This window comes from Pimephales promelas, chromosome 3 (genome assembly GCF_988280905.1).
Source record: "Pimephales promelas chromosome 3, fPimPro1.hap1.1, whole genome shotgun sequence".
NCBI classification, from domain to species: Eukaryota; Metazoa; Chordata; class Actinopteri; order Cypriniformes; family Leuciscidae; genus Pimephales; species Pimephales promelas.
The window spans coordinates 26,716,398-26,738,055 of NC_142771.1; the positions used below are offsets into that span (position 1 = coordinate 26,716,398).

General features: G+C 38.9%; 1 protein-coding gene across 3 annotated transcripts in view; it reads left to right on the top strand.

Annotated features, from left to right (window-relative positions):
* prkcbb (protein kinase C, beta b) overlaps positions 1–21,658 on the top strand; it is a 127,724-nt gene that overhangs the window by 31,164 nt on the left and 74,902 nt on the right. For all 3 annotated transcript variants that reach the window (XR_016155133.1, XM_039685744.2, XM_039685743.2), the window contains exons 3-4: positions 1,462–1,544; positions 20,168–20,279. Coding sequence is in view for 2 of the 3 variants with exons in the window: in XM_039685744.2 (XP_039541678.2) it covers positions 1,462–1,544; positions 20,168–20,279 (195 nt within the window). In the remaining variant the exon portion in view is untranslated. The remainder of the gene's footprint in view (positions 1–1,461; positions 1,545–20,167; positions 20,280–21,658) is intronic.

Below are 21,658 nucleotides of genomic sequence, written 5' to 3' on the forward strand. Positions count from 1 at the left end.
AAAGGTTTCAAACCTAAAATGATGCCACAATATTTATTTTTATTAATTTTTTTTTATTATTAAGACACCATTTTAAATAGTATTCCTGTTCATTTCTTCAGACAGCCACCTAAATATATATTAATTAAATGTTCTAAAAATGAATTCAAACTAAATAGCTTTTCTAGAATAAAGTGGCACATGCCAAATATTTTAAAAGGAAACAATGCATTTGGATAGCCTGGCTAATGCCAGACCACGTATCATTGAGAATGAAACGTGGTCTGGAAACCACACGTTCAACTTCTCGTATTTGAGGCGTGGTTTACGAATGCCCAGAGCCGTATTATTGGGTGCTACAAATGTCTATCAAATGCGCCTGTACGTCTATCAAATGCACCTGCGCTCCCACCCTGTTCTGGGATTGGTTCCCTTTTTCAGGGGAAAATTTGGTTCATGGTATCCAGACTGCCTAGCAGAGCGAATTAAATCGCACTGCGGCAAGGCAGGATGGGAAAAACCCAGGCTAGCACTTGGACACAAATATGTCAAAATATGCATGACCCTTATACAGTACTGTATTTGAAATATTATGTGGTAGTATCCCCCCCCCCCCATATATATATGAATTACATCAAATAATAAAAGTTGAAGAGAGATCTGACTAGTCTAACTGGAAGACCAACAGCTATGCTATGTTCAACAGCAAAAAAATAAAAATAAATATCATGCAGTATTTTTGATTAAACAGGCTATTTTTGTTTATCATACATCTTTGTTGTAGCATTTGAAAAGATAATAAATGTATGCTTGTGCTTCTTGTGCTTTTGGCAACTTTAGAAAACATGAATGACATTTCCGAAATTGTAACATAACCAATGCTCCCTGGCTTTTACAGTGAATCATTGTAGATTATGTGGAGGGTGGGAATTGCTGACATCTTAAATGCTGACATCATTAGTGATTAAAATAATAAATAAAATTATTTTATTCGCAAATATCATGTGTGAGTTAATTGGCAGGTATTTTAATTCAGACAGAAATGCATTCAGTCTGTGTGTGGCGCAACGAAAATAGAAACTGCTGTGATGTGTGGCAAAACAAGAGCAATATTTTAAATGCCCAAAACACACACTACACCATTTGTTTCAACTGTGGAGAGCACACAAATTGGGAATCAATTGAAACATTAAGAATTATGTAATAACAAAAGCAATAAACAAGCACTCGTGGTGTGCAAGTGCCACTTTTTGTTAAATGGTGGTGGTGGTTAGGCCTTCTGCAGTCATATGCAGTGTTAAATTGTGATGTGATTGCCATGGCTGTATGTACTGTATGTGAGCGGGTTCAGGTTGGGTCTTGGAGCATAATGTGAAATTAAACAGGATCCCTGTCACTGCAGATAAATGTCTGTCAGTGCCATGTGCTCTGATTCTCACCGTTTATCTCATCTGTCTGTCTCTCTCTCCTTCCTTCTTTCAGTCTGCTGCTTTGTGGTGCACAAGCGTTGCCATGAATTCGTCACCTTCTCCTGCCCCGGAGCAGATAAGGGTCCCGCATCAGATGTGAGTACAAAAATGTCTTCCTTCCCCCCTCCTTCTTCTTCTTCTTCCTCTTCTGTCGTTCCTCTCTCTTTGTCTCTCCTCTTCAATCTGTGTCTGTCTGTCTCTCAATCCCACATGAGAGAATAGAGAAAGGAGGTGGGCAAAAGTTGTCATCCTCTGGCAAATCTAATCACATGTCCTGTCACAGAGGAAGTGTGTGAGACAGCTGGAGTGACGATAACACTCTCCGTTTCAGATTTCCTCCTGGAGTCGTCTTCTTCGCTCACTTTGTCTCGGGCCCCTGAGTTATACAACCATTTAAATCAACAAATTACCCGGTCTATAGTGACAGCTACAGGAAGCGCGTCCACACAGGGGACCAGAGCTCTTTTTGGTTAGTGTGGATGAGAGATGCCAGCTCAATCACATCATTACAATTGCTACACACACAGGAACAGGAGGGAGAATGAATTGCGCTATGCAGTTACGGGAAATGGCTTTGCTCTTTGAATCGTTGTAATTATGAAAAATACATTTCTGCTTTACTCTCTGCCAATTTTTGATACTCTGTCAAGTTTTTTTTTTTTTTTTTACCAAAAATGCACACACACACAAAAAAAATCTGAATTGTGAACAAAAAACTCACTGCAAACGATTGCAAGCAATCATTTTTACTACAGCATATGAAACTATATATTTCCCTTTAATTTTCTCTATAGGCATTTTTTTTTTTTTAAATCACTAAAACCATGAACGAGACCGTTCCGCTGAAGGATGGTTCGCGGGTTTGTTTTGAGGTAAAAAATTATTTGAAAATCTGCAAAAATCAATTGTAGCTGTATGTACTGTGTTTGATGGCGATCTAACTTCTTTCCAAGTAAAAACTGCATTTTGTAAGTATACACGTGTATTATACATATGTGATGCGATCTGGGAAAACCCACCACATGGTGAAATTTGAAATATTACAGATTTTGAGACCATATTAAAGCTGGGTTCAAGCTCTTTCCAAATCTGTTTTTATTTATTTTATCGTTTGTCTGTAACAAAAGTTATGGTTATCTGAAGTCGGCTGATCGCTATGATTTTCAGAAATGGAATTTTGAGAAAAAGAGATTTAATTAACAGACACGTCCTGCTAGCGGGACGACTGACGCTCCCTTTTTTAATGCCTTTTTTTCATATCACATATTTTAGTAATCATCATAGATTAGGTATCATTCGAAAGCCTACAAACTCAAAATTCAACCTGTGAAAACCGTTTTGAAATTGGACGATTGAGAGGCGAGCAAGGTCTTTTAAACGAGCAGCTTCTAACCCTGTTGTTTTGTGCTCCGCATAAAGTTAGAAATTTCTCAACTTTGTCGCATCGTCAGACACGCCCCATCCAGTCGCCAACGGTCGCCAGAAGTCGCCCGCTTAACCATTGAAAATGAATGGTATCGTGTCGCGTGTAGTGTGAACGCAGCTTCACACCACACGATAACGCTGGATAAAAATAAAGAAAGAAAAACTTGAGTGCCGTTGTAGTTCACCCAGGACTGGACTTTTATTCTGTTATGTGGTTTATCTAGATAGGTGAGCTGCCTTTTTAGTGTTAAAGGAGTAGGTCACTTTTAGGCTGATAGGCTGATAATTTACTCACCCCCATGTCATCCAAGATGTCCACGTCTTCCTTTCTTCAGTCGAAAGGAAATGAAGAGTTCAGATGCAAAAGCCTCTAAATGCCATTTGAAATTTTCTTCTAAAATGACCATTTTTATCAAACTTGTATATTTAAGTTCAGTAATTTCACTTAAATGACAATTAATAGGTAATCTTCATTGCCATTTAAGTGAAATTACTGAACTTAAATATACAAGCTTGATAAAAATGATCATTTTAGAAGAAAATTTCAAATGACACTTAGAGGCTTTTGCATCTGAACTCTTCAAATTAAGGTTTTTGATGAAAACATTCCAGGATTTTCTCCATTTAATGGACGTCATTGGGAACCAAACGGTTCAAGGTCCAAATGAGAGTTTCAGTGCAAACTGTTCAAAGGACTTTAAACGATTCCAGACGATGAATAAGGGTCTTATCTAGGACCCTTCGAGTCATGACTCGGAAAAAGATTTGTTCATTTTGATGAACGAGTTTGAACAGGAGAGTCTCGAATGCTCATCACAAAACAGAGCAAGGCGAGCGTTTGTGCTTATAAAACTTAAACTTTTTTATTTATTTTTTAAAATGATCGATCGTTTCGCTAAATAAGACCCTTATTGATCGTCTGGTTTAAAGCCCTTTGAAGCTGCACTGAAACTCTCATTTGGACCTTGAACTGTTTGGTTCCCATTGAAGTCCATTATATGGAGAAAATCCTGGAATGTTTTCATCAAAAATCTTAATTTCTTTTCGACTGAAGAAAGAAAGACATGGACATCTTGGATGACAGGGGGGTGAGTAAATTATCAGCAAACATTTTTATAAAAGTGAACTGCTCTTTTAAGAGAAGGAGAGCTAAGCGTAAGATTTTCTTAACACATATGTTGAACACAATCCATACATGCATTCACCATCAGTAGCTTTATCATGTGAATTATGGTGTCGTGTGTCGCTATTCTCTGATATTTACACATACAATGACATTTGTGTGTATTCAGCCTTTATTTATGAGATGTTGAACACTCCGCCTTGAGATTATTGAATTCTTTTACCGACTCAGAAGTGCACTGCGAACTCTTGTGCTGTGAGCGTCAAAGTCCCATTGCTGTGCGTCTGACAGCCCTATCATTGCCCTTCTCTCAGTCAGACGTACCTTCAGCTCTCAGAGGAGCATCCCGGGTCGGCTCCCTTGCCTAGAATACCGTCGTATTTACACTGTACACCCAACAGTGCCAGGCGAAATGACGTGGTTGGCAGACGCTCCTCAAAAGGAATTCAGAGTGATCTAAAATGGATGTTGGTGGGATTTCGTTAACACATTTCCACACCTCAATCCACATTAGTGATCTGGCTCTTTCCACCACTTCTTTAAGAAGCCTCGCCATTCATCTCATTCATGCAGATGAAACGCGCCCTTTCATCCTCCTCCAGAGCCACGGCTATGAGGTTCAAGCTTAATTCTGTTTTTCACGTTTGTTCTCCACTGGTCTAGAAGTTCTGCCAAAACCGTGTGCGCTCTGGACGTCTGTGTGCCAGTAAACTAGGCATGATATGTATTTGAAGAAGCCTTGGCCTTGTGACATTGTCATTCGTTTTTTCTTGTGTAAATTTGCTAGCTAGTCTCAGAAGAGCCTCTAAAAGGGATTATAGGTATAAATATAGTCAATGTCAAAGACAGCCAAGCAAGGCGGACTCAAAGATGTTTTCGAAGGCGCTCGTTTTAGGCTTCAATTATAGAAGTGGGCTAATTAGACATAGGACCAAGGGATTTCTGTACCGGTAGTCTCATTAAACTCTCATTCACGGTATAAGAGCTCTGTATCATAGTGAAACCCAACTCTGAATGCAGTTGTGCGATAAAAAAACAGATCAGTGGTTTTCACTGCACAGACTTCAGGTGGGTTCATGGACATTTGAGCGTAATCTTGTTTTTGCTTGCTTTTCTTATTACAAATTCTGTGTTTTGTAATAAAATGGGTTTGTCAGACATGGACTGTTGGCTCTGGTTAGTAAGGGTTTTATAAATGAGAAGTGTCTTTTCGCACATTCAATCATGGGTGTTTAAAGCCCACTGGTTTCTTGAAAAACCTTAAATATCTAATTTTATATCTCTCGTGTTGGATCAGTTCGCTTTCTTAATAAATCATTTAAATTTGTGACATATCAGCATTGCTGTTGGCAGACTCTGGTCTAAGGCCCTGCTTACACCTTACACCTTACACCTTAAGATGCGTTTTGGTCAATCAGATCACAAATAGACGAGGTAAACACATTTCCTTTTGTTACAAGTTCTCTCAGTCTAGGGTTGGGAGAGGATAACAGGATGAAACTAAATCAAAAAATAAATGTGGAGGGTTCCCTTCAGTCCTCTGCCCCAGAAATGTGAGCCAACACTTGATTCAAAAGTAAAATGATTTATTGTATTTTAAAGATATTTTAAAGATTTCAGTTTTCCTGTCATGCTTTTACGCCTGTCCTCTTTTTGTTGCACCAGCATTATCATCCATCTTTTGGATGTTTTGGGAACTAAGGTTTACAATGTTTTCCAACTTGACTACCAATTTGTGACTACAGTCACAAAGAATTGTACTTTACACAGAATCTGAGCCAGTGTCAAACCATAATTATGTCTGCATCACTTTGCCATTGAGTGTAGTTTGGCCTCCTCCTCAATGCATCCTTTGAACATTGTCATATGACTTACACATATCCAGCCCATTTTTTTCTTAATTAGTAATATCTGAGAGGTAAATTTGGTGAAAGGCAGCTCTTCACGTGCAATCATAGAGATTGTGTTTAATTTTATTTTTAGCTCCTTCCATTTTTTTTCCCACATCATAGACTGGTTTAAAGGGTTAGTTCACCCAAAAATAAAAATTTCGGTCAGTATTTACTCACCCTCATGTTGTTCCAAACCTCTATGTGTTTATTTGTTCTGCTGAACACAAAGGAAGATATTTGGAAGAATGTTTTAATCAAACAGATCTCATTCCCCATTGACTACCATAGTATTTTTCCTACTATGGTAGTCAATGGGGAATGAGATCTGTTTGATTAAAACATTCTTCCAAATATCTTAATTTGTGTTAAACAGAACAAATAAACACATAGAGGTTTGGAACAACATGAGGGTGAGTAAATACTGACAGAATTTTTATTTTTGGGTGAACTAACCCTTTAAGTGTAACTTTGTTGATTTTCAACCCACTTTGTGTTGTTTCAATGTCACTATTAAAAGTAAATGAATAATGTTTACTCATTCTCTGTGTTACCTGGACAGGGAAATTCATCATTATTTTTCAGCAAAAGTCTGCCAAAGACACATTTTGATTTTGTCAGCTCCAGTGCTTATGTGAAAACTACATATTATACTTCCAAATGTTTGTATCCCTGCTCACAGACAATCGGATCGACCGAGGGTTATTAACAGAACAGTTATTGTATTATGACTGAACATTTTATCGTACGTGGTCTACTTTTTAAACAGCATAAAAATGGTACACAGCTGGTTTGTAAATGGAAAAATGGTAAAAAACAGCGTGTACGTGCCATGTTTTGCTTCGGGGGTTTGTGCGGAACTGACAAAATGGCAGTTTCTTTCAATTTTCCCCCTCTGTTTGGCCTAAAACACTTTGTTTGTGGTTATCTATTTTAAAATGTTGACTACAAACACTGGGGTTTTTCAGATTTTCCGTTGCTGGGTTATACATTTACGATTTTCTTTCAGCCTTTAGCCACTTCCTACAACACTTCCTACATCCTTCACTACTAGAAATAAAAGCAACTCACTCCCGCTAAACGTTTACTCTTTGAATTCTTACACCTGGAAACAGTGAAATTTGACACCATTATGAATAAATGTTTGCTAAGAAGTATTTTTTACTAAAGCAAGGCGGTATTTGATTTTGGTAAGTGTAATGTATCCATAGCTTAGCAGACTTGTGGGAGTGGCCTTGGATGGCAACATGCTCAGTGGATTATAGGAGTTGAAGTTTTCCTATTTGGCAAAAGGGAAGACAACAGCCTTTTATCTCTGTTTTTGCTAGTCAGGTAGCACATCTTTCAGACAAGTTTTATTGAATGCCCATTTTGCCAGCGTCAAGAAACAATATTTAATAAGTATTTAATATAGTGCATATATTTAACAAAATGCTTTTATTATAGGTATTTTTGTCTTGCTGACAGACGAGTTTAGTCATTGAATGACTTGTCTGTGGAAAATGTAATGTTATGTGACAGTGTTTACATGGTGGCATCTTTCTGTGGTTGAAATGCTGATTGAGAGTCATTTCAGTAAATTGTTCTGTATCTTTCATAATTTCTTCTGATGTTCATCCACGCTTATTTGGTGCTATAACTAGTAAAGAGGAAGAGATAGTCGGTTCACACGCTGGTTGAACTTGTCAATACAGCGATTAGTCATGGCATGTTATTGTATAAACAGAGGCTTTATTACAAATAACGAACATATTAAAATGAACGTTTTAAAAGTAACAAAACACAAAGCTGATTGCGATTATTGAGCTTCTCTGTGATTTTAGTCCCATCCAAATGTGCCATCTTGATTACAATGACTTTTACCTTCTGTAAAAAAGGTCCAGAAAAATGACCTCAGTCATTATGATGGCTAATCCCATCTGAATATGAATGTCTCGTTGTATTACGTCAACAACACAACAAAAGATGTGGTAGGTTACTCTTAACAGAACACAAAAAGGCATTACTTGCAATTTTTTTTTAATCATAAAATGCATTTATATTGTCGCTAGTGGCATCCTCAGCAAAAATATCACTTGCAAATGAATATCAAATGAATATCTGCGTTTTAGGCGCAGTCTGGAGCCCTGTGTGGCACCCACACATGCATATTATGGACGTCTCATAACTGGTTCGAAAATATTGTGGGTCGATTAAAAATGTTTTAGAAACCCCCTTAGGCTCACTTTTCTTCCTATGCCATTCACAAAGCTAACCCTTTCTAGAAATTTCCACGGCATCTCCCACTCCCCGCTATCATTATTTGAAATCCCGCTGGGATAGTCATGGATGCGCCCACATGCTCTTCCAGAAGTGGGTGATGTCTATAAATACCCCTCACACTGGTTGCTTGCTCTCATGGAGCACTGGTTTAATAAGGCCAGGCAGGTATTTGTATAAACACGTTTCCTGCACCAGTCGCACTTTTCTCTGATTAGGTGATTTCACCTTTCATGCTTGTAGGCATAAATGTATAAAGAGAGAAGTGTATTCACATGTATGCTGTTTGTGTGGCTGTGTTCTTCTCTGTGTGAATATGCTCCAGCTCAAACCATTGTGCAGTTATTTAAAGAGCAGTTTCAAGGAGAAACCAAACGTCACTCTGTTGCCGAGCAGTACGGCTGTTTACTTGTCAGAAAGCATTAAGAAGAAAACATGGCTGCAATGATCAGAACTGAGGTTGTCTGTGTGTGTGAGAAAAATAGGTTGTAGGCAACACTGCGGATTCTTTTACTAAACAACACACTTTCATTAATGAGAAACACATTTGGAGTGTTATTATTTCAGGTTATGGTGGCTTTATGTATGTAAGTGTGTGAATATATATATATATTAGGGATTAAGTAAACTGAAGTTGTACATATATTTAAGCAGATTGAACACAATCAAATTAGGTTCGGGCAAAATGGCAGTTGGCTCGGACTATTGCCACCCTCTGGATGTAAGAATTTTGTTCAGACAATGCGTTAGGATTTTGTACTGTTAAGTTGAGACATAATTACATAGACCTTAATAGAAAAAAACAAAACAATATAAAAATATAAATATATTATGTAAAGTGCACAACCTTCCTAGTTCATTTTTTTGAGTGTTCAACCATATCCTTTGAATTCTGGTCACAACCGTTTCTAGAAGCAAACCACAGAAATTTTGCTTTGCATAACTCAGTGGTACTGACACTGGTAAAAACGCTACCCACAACCCCCTTCTCCGACATGATCATAATCTGCAGGTGCTACTAAAGCAAAACATGTCTTATAATAGTGCATAGTTTGAAAAAAAAAGAGGAAATGGAAATGTGTTTGTGTGTGTCTACACAGAAATGTTCAGCTTTCTCAAGTGTTTTTTTCCCCCCTTCAGCCAGACGCGACAACCGCCATGAACTCTCGCTGTGGCGGGTACCCAGCCTGTTGCTGGGCGATGGGCTTTGGCCATTACCATGGGAACCCTCTGAAGGCCACCGGGTGGGAGGGCTCTATTGCGATGCATTTCTATTGCATCTTCTTTCCCTCCCCTGTCTTTCATTTGAACTGTTTTGTACAGAATTGCCTGCACCTTCTTATTTAGTACTGATTGTTCGATGACTCAGTGCGATGCGTGCTGTGTGATAGAAGCATGGAAGTGGGAGGATTGTGCATGCATAAGAATCTTTGTTGCATTGTCAGAAAAAACAGCAGCTTTTTCCTCTATGACAGACATAATGGCATTTGTATGCAGTGTACGCTTGCTTAGGTGAGATAATTATGAAGTATTAAGGTCATTCGCATCAACGTTGCTTTGTGCATTAGACTCTATGGAGCGAAGCATTAGTTGCTGTGGTATCTTAAGCATTGTAATGTACTGTTAAAGTTCAGACAATTTAACTTTCACCTTTTCAAGTGCAGCAAAAAATGACTGTCAAACAATTTGTACAGAACAAAACATTGTACAGGTTAAACTTTACAGTTTGTTATGGTCTTGATTTTGTTTTTCAGAGAACATGAACAATTAATACAATTAATGGAATATATGGAAAAATCAAACCTGTAGGCAATAATTTTGCGCCTTAAAACTCCTCACCAAAATTACATATTAAAGCGTTTTTTTCCTTGAAAAAAAAGTTTCTTCATACCTTAAAATCTTGAATGTAACTCTACACCCTTGCCTGATTTAGTATACGTGGTTCTTTGAATATGCAAATTAGCCCCGCCTCCACTCGCTCACACCAGCTCAAAAATTACCCCAAGCTGATTTGATGTTCTTACTTAGTCTCTCTACTTGGTCAAACTGATCTGTTTTTGAGGGGGTTTTATCACATTATCAGCTAAACAGCAGCTTAGAAGACTCGATTAAATCAGCCAAAGGCTGTGACGTACCAAACCCATATAGAACATCTAGCATCGATGAAAGCTGACTGTGTTGTTGCTGGCGTCTGGGCTAAAAGTTCCTCTTGAAAACACTACAAAGACAAAAGCTAACGCCCAACTAGCACTTATGTTCTCTGCCTGTGTTAGTGGAAATAACTCTCCATACCAGCAGGTGACAGTAATCTATATTCATCCTTCAAATAGGGTACAGGAATCTAGGACTTAGTGATGGGATTTTCGGATCATTTTACTGACTTTTGTTCGATCTTGTTTGTCAAAATGAACAAATCTTTTTTCGAGTCATTCCGTTAAGTGATATTATTATATTATAATTTGTATACCATTTTTGAATATGATATCTACTTGATTAGTTGGTCTTTACGTTCTTCATTCCAGACAGCCATGTAGTAAAATATTTATTTTTTGTAATGTTCAAGTAATATGATCAAAGATTAACAGCCTTCTGTGTGTGCCCTCTTGACTCTGTCGTTCACTTGTTTTCATCAGTTTCGCTTTTCTTTTTGTGCACTGTCTCACTGAGCTGAACAGAGTGATCCCTCTCACCGACTTCCCAACATCGATTCAACATGCTCAATAGGCCAAAATGCCACCAACCGGGTCTAACAAAAGCCGAAAGTACAGAACACGCCGGGAAAACTGAGCTGACAGAAGGCCAGGCCTAGAAAAGTCATTGAAATCAAATCTTAAATGTCACCGAGAAGTGACTGATGTTGTTAGAGCATGTAAAAATATACTGAATATAAATCAATTTCATTGGATAAAAAAAACAAACAAACAAACAAGCAATGTGTTAAAGCACTGACTTATGAAAGGGCTTTCAGTGATTGAGTTTCTTGCCCGGTGTTTGCGGAAGACCACAGTTTAAATTAGAGAGTGTATGCTGTCATGTCAAAATTGAACCTGCGGCTTTCCTGTGTAACACTTGTTGTTTCCTGTGAAGTACTTTGTTGGGTTTTTTTGTTTTGTTTCCCAAACACCTGCATTTGTCAGAGGGAAATGTGAACGTCTTGCATGACAAGTTCAGCCAATCAAAACACTCCATTCTCGTCTGAAGAAGCTTCAGTTCACTTAGTCACACCCAAGAGTGTAACTACATATATTCAGAATATAATAATGTCTTTTAATAATAAACCTATCCGCATTTTTTGAGCACCAATCTGAATATTTTGGAGAAGGTGTCCATGGTGGTCATGGTCCTGTTTTCACTCATTTTACGTTAACCTGGTAGTGGAAAATTTGAAAGATTTCTTAAAGATCTTTTCACTGTAAAGCTGAGCTCTTTTTCAGTATATTTATAGAGCTGGTAAAAATGGTCCCTCATTGTGAAGGTCATTATATGGTCATGATCATCTTCTGTGATTTCCACAAAGGAACATTAATATTGTGATCAGTGGGTCTTGATCAGATTCAGACTGGTTGGCTTTGCCATTCTGCCTTTGACATTTATGAATAGACAGAGTTCCTGTGCTCCCGCTTGTCATTGTAATGAGGGTTCAGTGATGAACAAAGCGCCTTAAATGATCACATCTGCTTTGAAGATTGGGGACGTGATCAAACCCCACACCTGCACACAGACAGTGAAACCTGAACTCATCTACACTCTGGGGTCCAGCCAATGTAAAGCTTAATAAAATAAAATTAAATAATGTTTTCATAATCATTTTAAAATGCAAAAAGGTTTCTGTGAGGGTGGATTTTACACAGTGTCAAAATCAGCTACAATTAGCCTGCCAGCCTCCCCCACATATCCTCTGATTGGGTTAGGGTTAGGCATATGTTGTGCATATTTATAAGCAATAAGGGTGTTGTGCATTATTCTTTTTATAAATGATTCTCAGAGTCAGAAGTTACGGTTCAGTCCGGCAAATCATAGAATGACTTTTTCCACCAGAGCGGTTACTGAAAATTTTACATATTTGTTCAAACTGTCATTATGTCCTGACAGTAGACAATGAGACAGATAATCTGTGGAACAATCAAGCTCCTCTGGCTCCTCCCAGTGGTCCTATTGCCATTTTCAGAAATACAACGGCGCTCCCGGTCAGAAACAACCAAGGGAGTAATCCATCGACCGGAAGTTGAAGCCGGCCGTGTGCGGCCATCTTGTAGCAGGACTTCACTTGAGTTAGCATTTCCATTGGCTCCCATTCATTTTGGCGTCACTTTGTCCGTGAATAACTTTACATCTGAGGCGTTTGAAGACTCCATTTGTCCATTATTTATTTCTAAAGAAACACGACAAAGTATAAAATGCTCCATTACCTTGTAGCTTATGTTATGGCCCCATAGACGCAGTTTTTTGTGAAAGTAGGCTAACGATTGTGTATACTCGCCACGCGACTCGCTGTCGCACAGTAGAAAGATTACCGTATGGACAGGAGGAGAAGCTTGCGGGCAATCAGGGAAACGTGGAGGCAAATTGACAAAATAATTCATCAGAATACTATAGCAAAAGTTTCTCCTGCTCCTAGCTCATGGACAGCTCCTACTCACACTCTCCGCCTCTGTGAGTTTCAGAAGGGAATGATTCAGATTTCTCATGCCACAGCCACTAGAAGACAGACGGGTTGCTCAGGTCACATCTACGTCGTCAAGCTCTGTTTGAGTCTGCGCGTCAGGAACGGAAGTCCTAAAAAATCGCTAAAAATGTCTCAAATCGCTGTCACTTGTCTCAATTTCCAATGAGATGGCTCCGTCCACTTCTTATACTGTCTATGGAAACAACCAATCAGAGCCAGGAGGAGTGTCTTAGGAGTGTCAATCACAGTCGTGTATGCGCTGATCACACCCGCCTTGCACAGCGCGTACCGTCGCTCAAACTCAAGATCGCGGTGTGCCGCAGCTGTGCTAATGGCAGAGAAACAACCTAAACTGCAAATTTCTCGAGTGGCTCCTGCTCATAAAAAAAAGATGGGTAAAAGTAAAAAGACCGATGACATTAAAGGTGCTCTAAGCAATGTCACGCGTTTTTTAGGCCCAAACTTTTTTTTGTCACATACAGCAAACATCTCCTCACTATCCCTTAAACACACTGTAAAACAAACACGGTCTATGCAGACAACCCAGGCTCCACAAATGGCAATAAAAACAAACTGCGGCAACCCGCTCCACGAAACAAAACAAATGGTTCCAGCAAATCACTGAGAAGAAGGCCCTGGGGGTGGGGTTTGGGGGGGTCAGTGCAGATGAAGAGGAGGGAGGGTCTACCTACAGTACAGTAGCCTCCATTTTGTTTGAAAATACTTTAAACGTCAAGAAGTCACGTCACCCGACATCGCTTTAAACAATCGAAAAAGACAGAATTAGAGCCCATTGACTCTGTGTCAAAACTCTACAGTAGCTACATAACATGTACATAAAATGTCACCACTGCGCAAAGCAACAATTGAAACCTGCTAATTCACTGGCTTATCATGTTGCTGAAATAATGTTGTTGTGTATTTGTTTATTTATTATTAAACTTGTTGAACGTTCGCCGGTTGCCGCCTCCTTCTTCCCGTAACAACTAAACCCTGTTACAAATGTACTAGCAAACCTTATCTTGCATTAGGCCTACATATCACTAGACTTATTAATTACTGTACATACTGTTACGTTAGTTACCATTATATTATCTTACTAGCTATTTATAACTTATAGAGGGTGCAACGTTATAAAGTAAAATTATGTATTGCAAAATACGTAATGATTTGAGGACCAAGTTTGTAGTGAAAGTATGGGCAGGTCTTAGTCAATGTTAAGCATATTGTTGATGTTTCGTCTGGCCCTGCTTACTAGCCTGCGCGGTGTGGGGGAGGAACTGTGGAGGGAGGAGAGTGGAGTAGCGCAGCAGAGAGCAAGGGGGTGGGACCTGTAAGTTGTGCTTGTTCAAATTTTCAGGCCAAGGCCCTGTTTACACGAGAACACTCATGGGTGAAAACGTAAAAATATTTTATCGGATGTGCCTTTCGTTTACACGGCGACCGTGTTTTTGTTGCTTAAAAACGCCAAAGTGTGAAACCACCCTCCAGAGTGGAAATCTTAAAAACGCTCCACCGCCGCATTCCCGTGTAAAGGCTAAAAACCATAGACCGTAAAACGCAAAAGTCTGCTTGAAAGTGAAGGTTGTACGCAGGCACGCGGACTTGGTGTTATTGTGTGGCAGTGCTTGACATTGCCACCTAGCTGCCTGGAGTGCATACTACATTGAATTTCACACACTTTTGAGTCACCATATGTACACGATTTCCCACCCAAAATGCTTGTCTAAACGCAGAATAAAAAGTGATAACGCAACGCCACTTTTGCGTTTTCTCTTCCGAATCGTTTCCGTGTAAACATAACCTTAGTCAACATTTTCTCCAAACTCCCTACTGCAGCTTTAATGAACCACAAGTTCAATCATTATTTGCAATAACATCCGTCTTTTTCAAACTTGAGCTTCATGATACTTAAATCCGTATCACTACTGTCTGGTTGTTTGTATGACAGTGTGTAGATAAATATGCATAATTTGGAACATTTCTTCTAAAAAATAAAAGCAAGACTTTTTCGGAGATTAAGTAATTAACTGCAGTACTGACATAAAGATGGTGGGATGATTTTATTTGGAATTGTCACTTTTTGTTTTTCCTGTCTATGAATCCCTGTTTGGACAGGGACCCTTATGCTGGGCGTAATTTCATCAGCAGGCTTTCATTATTTGTTATTGTTTGTATGCTGCTCCCTGTGTCCCATCTGTATAAGATGACAGGGAATTATAATACAAATGAATTATACTGTGTCTGTTCTCTTTATTATGGGTGAATCTGTGTTTTGTCACAAGGGCCAGCGCTACAGGGGTGACATTGTCATTGGACTATTCAGATGAGTCTACAAAGGCCCCTTCACACCTGCACCTACTCTGCATTTCACAGCCGTCTTCTGTTGTGCCTTCATTTATTTCAATGGACCTTCACAGCCGTGTGCACGTCATATTGTTATCTGTGCCGCTTTAGATACTGCATTAAATTGTGGTGCCATGTGATGTACCAATATGTTGGGCTGTTTCTGAATGCAAGAAAGTTTATTATGTAAGTTGCATAAGGATGTATTGAACCAGAAAACTGTGCTTTCTTAAAGGGATGGTTCACTTAAATAACAACAATTGTAATTTTTTACTCATCCGGTTTTTCCAAAACTCTGACTTTCTTTTCGAATACAAAAGAAGTGTTTGAAAATGCTTTTTTTCTCTCTCCATACAAAGAAATTAAACGGGGTCTGATGCTGTTTTGGGCTCCAGTGACTTTCATTGCAGTGACAAAAACATTTGAAACATTCTTCAAAATATGACAGTTCATTGGTCAACTACTTACTTAGTCAACCAACATGAAATATAATTTTGCAAACGCAGTTTCATTCTTCCGTTTCACTATTCTTCACAAACTCGGTTTCTATGAAAGGGTGAATGGAGAGAAAAAAAATATTTGGAGCAAAAATGATACGTTACGCAAAACGTTTCATTTACTCTCGCAAAGTATTGTGTTCTCATGAGAATGTTTGTATCTATTCACAAAAGCATTGAGTATAGTTTTATCTCCAATCACATATTATTTCAGTCACAAACATTTTTTCGTGATGGAAATGCAATCATATTGCAAGTTTTCCTCATTTTTTCCATCACCATGTTCTGTCCTTTTCACTGTCATGGTGTGGGTCTTGTCTGTCACATGATTCCCTGTTTGCCTTTTTGCTTATTGTCCACAGGTGTTCCTTGTCTTCCCTAGGTGTCTGGATTTACCACAACCCCTTGTTATCTTGTATACACAAGTTTTTGAACCGTTTCCGCTCTACATCCTGAACTCCTCCTGTCGATGCAACCCACTTCCGTTCTGGCGGGCTGGGTTTGTTTTGCTAGCTAGCTCCGTTGTGCCGTCAAAGCACTGATATCGCAGTGACGAAGAGGATATAACAATTACAACATGAAGAAAGGTGGTTCAGGAACAATGTGTGTAGTAGTTGGTTGCAAACAATTGAGAAAGCACCTGAACGAGTGTTTAGATGGAGAGTGCTACAACCACAAACAAGCTACGAAGAGGCAATGTCCATGCGCTCCATTGTTTGCAAACAAACACGCGCAGTTCGCCTCTCTCTCTCTCACACACAGTTTGAGCGCGCCCGCACCTCTCTCTTGCACCTAATTATTATTATCATTATGGCACACACACACTTTGCACTCTAGCCAAGTAGCCTATGTTATAGTTCGGATACCAACAATAAAAAAAAGACGTAGGCCTAGGCTACAATGGTCAAACAATCTCGTTACCTTTCACAGGATCGCAGCTGAGTGAGAATAAGATCTCCCTGGTACAGCAACACGCGTACATCCCGCCTACAAACACTGGCTATAGCTCTACATTTGCTTTCGGATAAACAAAACGATCATGTTTGTATGACATGACACAACCGACTTTGTTGCTGTGCAGATATTGATATGCCTCGGAGGCTTTCAGATTGTCCATTGCTTTTCCATCTATTGCCATTGATTGCACGAAGTAGGAGCAAATCTTGCTGTACATTACGCTGGGCCACGTCGCCATGTTATCCTCCCAGTTCTGCACTGAATTCGGGTGGGGGATAGTAACGGCATCTCCTGTCAAAATAGTGGAACCGTCGCTGTGTTTACACCAGCAGACACTGTGCAAACCACTACCGGAAATGAAGTGCATTTGTGTAGAGTTATGGTGGCGCCCAGGATTTGGCCCATAAACATGTGTATAGCTTTCTGCTTGTGTTTTAACACCTCTGTGTTTCAGTTGTTGTCTGTCTGTCGTTGTTGTTGTTGCTTGTAGCTGTTCCTTGTTCCTGGTTCCTCTCCTGAGCTCCATGTCCTGCCGCTTACCCTGGATTACCTGTTTGTTTTATTAAAGTGCTGCATTTGGATTCTCTCCACTTCGTCCTACATTCACTCGATCAAGCACTTAATAAGTCAAGCACAATCGTTGCTTGTAAATTTTGATGGCAAGAAGAAAATGGATAGCTTGGTCCATTATTCATAATTCATGGAGGTCCAGGCTTTATAGCTTGATTTTACTTTGCACTTACTTTTGTACTGTATAGATAGAGACGCCTTTCCTTTTCTTCCTTGATGCTGTTTAATCTATCAGGGATGTTTAATATGGTTTTAATTAAGCACTTAGCCACTTCCCATAAAGCTTTGAAAGTGCACTGGTTAGAATGTAATTGGATTGTGCAGCTCTAGTGGTTTGTATATTGCTGTTCAAATTGCCCACTGGGTCATACAGGTTTTGTGGTTTGCTCAGTGCAGTTTGCATATTGCCTAATGGGTTGCTTAGGTTTGGTTGCTTGTGCAGTGCCGTCCAAATTTATATTTTCACATCTGGTCTGGTGAAAAAAGCGAGAAAATGTATCCAATCTAGTGGAGGATGCAAAAATTCGGTCCTTGCCAATCTATCCAACTATGACAAAAACTAGCCAATTTTTAAAAGCTATTGCTAAACAATCAATTAAGCAATATAAAAAAAAAAACAACTTAATTTTATAAAACGAAATATTAGCAGTATATACTAAGTGAATACTTTTATGTAGTAAGGACACATTAAATTGATCAAAAGTGACTGTAAAGACAGTTACATTTCAAATAAATTCTTTTGATGCATGATGCTTGCATAAGAATTTGTCCGAATAAATTGCTACTTTTAAATGGCCGTCAATAGAGAAAAATGTACTTCTAGCCTGCAGAGTGTGTAGTTACAGTATCTACTAGCAGAGACTAACAGTCCTTGCCAAACTTTGACCCCTTTGTAAGTTGTTATTTTGATTTTGATTTTAAGGCTATTATGTAGCCTTACTCTCTTTCTCTCTCTCTCTCTCGCCTCATCCACCTACTCCTTCTCTCATTTCATCCCACCTAGAGCCTCATCATCACCTCTCCTTCCCTACACAGTGTGCTCTTGGATGCGAGGGCAGCCTCTGTAAATTCACTCTGACCTTTTCTCATTTCATATTCTTTTGTTTGTAACACAGTCCTGTGGACTTTGTGTGTGTTACATATGCTCTCTGTGCTCAGGCCACAAGCCGTATGGAAGCTGCTCTCTTTTTGTGCAAGTGTCATCGCCACCATGAGCTGTATTCAGAGGGAGAATATTAAAACAGCACCTTATGAATAGGAAGTCATGAAAGAGCCCCTGCTTAATTATTAATGGATAAAAAACTTGGGGGAAGGCGGACAGGAAGGGTTCTTTGGTGTGCCAGTGTTGCAGCTGACTGGCAGTGCCCTGCTGACCCAGTGCTCTAGTATCATTCAGGTCACAGGTATCATCCTGCCACCTGGCAGTGCTCTGGAGACAACCTGTTATAATAATAAATTATATAATGTTAAATGCTATTAATATATGGCTTTATTATATATTATTTTATTTATGTAAAATTAATAAAAAGTAATATTTTACAAACAGCAAAATTAAAAAAACAAATCATTTTGAATCTACGCTGTTCTAAGAAATTTTTATCATTTTATTTGAAAGAAGTATCTTTTGTTAAAGGCTGCATTTATTTGCTCAAAAATACAGTAAAATGTTCAGGATTCTTTGAGTTTAAAATAACAACAATTATTTGAAATAGGTTTTTGTAATATTTTTTTATCAAAAGTTAGTGAGGGGGACGAGACCGCCTATGCCGAGTCCGAGTCAAGACCGAGTCTTTGAAGGGTCGAGTCCGAGTCGAGACGGTGTCTGTTGGTTTTCAAATACAGTCGAGTCCGAGTCAAGAACGAGTCTTTTTGCAAGATTTTGTCCTGATATATCAGTTTTGATATTCATGATTTAATATCACCCCAGTTAATAACCAACAGTTAGGCCTACAGACTAAGCTAGATAGGGAATTGTTTAGAGCAGTCATCTTAACGTCTTAAAGGGGTAGCTCACTTTGAAATAAATTTTTGGTATGTTTTAGCTTACTCAAGGGTATCTAAAATGTACAGTAGGTGTCTTTGTTTCTGCAGTTGTTCCAATTTTGATATTTTTAGGTCAAACCGTTGTTGTCTGTCAGTCATACAATGCAGGTGGATGGTGGTTTGTGGTTCTGAAAGGTGAATTTGATGATGACAATATTGCATTGCACCATGGGATGTCATTTTCAAATAATGCCCGTCAACATTGCATTTTATTATTATTGTTGTTATGTGTTGTGTGTGTGTTTTTTTTTTTATAAACAATATTAAACATAAAAAAAATGTGCTGAAAAAAAAAATCTCGAGGACTCGGTCTGAAAATGACGAGTCCTTATCCTCCCACTGTGGTCCGAGTCAAGTTTTTGAAGGAACAAGTCCGAGACGAGTCAGAGAAAACAGAAATCGGTCGCGAGTCTGAGACCGGACTCTAGTATTACATCACTATCTTGCTAAATATAACATTTCTTTAAAACAAATCTTACTTTTGAATGCTTGTCGTGTGTTTGTGTGTGTGTGTGATACAGTACAGTATTTTTTTGTCTCACACATCTGCAATGTGAAGTGTATTGTAATTTTGGGCTGAGGATGCAGTAGCAGTCCAACTGGTTTCGGACCAATTTTTTATTTCTAATTTCTAATGTTTCCTTTTACCCATAGACAAAAGTTTCAAATTGAAATATTGTAAAGCTATAAGCTATATTCTCATTGCCTCACCTGTGCTTTTAACATGTAAAATATCATTGATACCTGTTTAAATTCCTCTGTGGCCTTGGATACGGCAGACTAATTTCTCTTTTGCTTGTTTTAAATGTACTTCCAAAGATTATTTTGCACCTTGTATTTGTGTTATTGCAATCAACATGAATTCCCAATATGTCTGGAAATGCTTATTTATAGCTAACGTGGCTGACTGCTCTTTTTTTTTCTTCTTTTGTGTCTCTCTGAAGGACCCGCGCAGTAAGCACAAGTTCAAGGTCCACACGTACTCCAGCCCCACCTTCTGTGACCACTGCGGCTCTCTGCTGTACGGACTCATCCACCAGGGCATGAGATGTGACCGTGGGTATCTCTCACTTTCTTTGACTTCCACTGAGACTCTTAATCACACATAGCTAATCATTTTTCTGGTATAATTTTATGAACTTTGTGGGCTTTTCACACTAGGGTTATTGTCTTCCTTATACCTGCTTTTAACCCTGGGTAAAGGAACGACTTTTGTAATTAAAAAAGGGGTTATGAAACCCTGCTCTGTTAGTACGTTACGACTAGATGCTTAGCAACCGACAACCAATTGTGTGTCTTATATACACATGCTTTGGGCAGTCACAGAAACACACTGCGATGCGTTTTATAGGAAAAATGTCAAACGGCAATCGAAAATGCAACAGTTGGAGTTACCTTACCTTACCTTCAAAAAAAAAACAAAAAAAAAAACTTGATAGTACAGTCAGCAATGTGTAATATGAGGACACGCAATGCTAGAGCCTTTATGTAAGTAGGTCACATGCTGCGTTTGTCCAGTCAGTGACACTCAGTGATGTAGTGGTGCCTGGAGAAATGGGTATACTCTTAATTTATGCCCCCAAAATATTTTTTCGGTATTGTCCCAGCAAAGGATGAATGCTGTGTGTTATAAACAGTGATGTGTAAGACTAGTCTTGCATTAGTATTGAATATGCAAGACTAAATAGAATATAATGAATACAATAGAACATATAGAATCACTCGTATTATTGCATTTGTTTTTCAAAATACCCAGGTCCCATAAATTATATAGCTAGGGGGTATGCCCCTAATAATTTCCACTGTCTTTGATCAAACTGATTATTTCTCTCTATCATTTAAAACTTTTATCGAAAAAAAGCCGTATATTTTAGCTACTTGCATCTTATCTCGCTCTGTATGATCGTTAACTGAAGTGAACGTCGTCTCCTGCATGCTTTGATTGGTCTCAAACATTTTGACATTGACGAGCAGGTGTTTGAGTGCTGAAGCAGATCAGATGAGAAATTCAGTTATCGATGGAAGAATCATTGCAGCAACAAATAAGAGTTAATATTAGGGGTACGACCCTGACTGGGTGATTTTTTTTTTATTCACGAGATTGGATTAGCAACTAAATGATGCGCATCAGAGGGGATTTAGAAGTGGGGATACGCAAGGCCGACTGAAAAAGTGGGTATACGCTGTGTATGCCCTGCACTACACCACTGGTGACACTGGAATACGCGAATAAGCAAATAAGAAATTTAACCCAGGGGTTTAGGAATGTGCAGTGTGAACATCACCTTATGAAAACCCAGGATACATTTTTAACTCCGGGTAAATTATGAGAAGTGTGAAACGTGAAGAAAGATAAACCAGAATTCCATTTCCCTAGGGCAAGTGTGCCCAACCCTGCTCCTGCCGATCGACTGTCCTGCACAGTTTATCTCCAA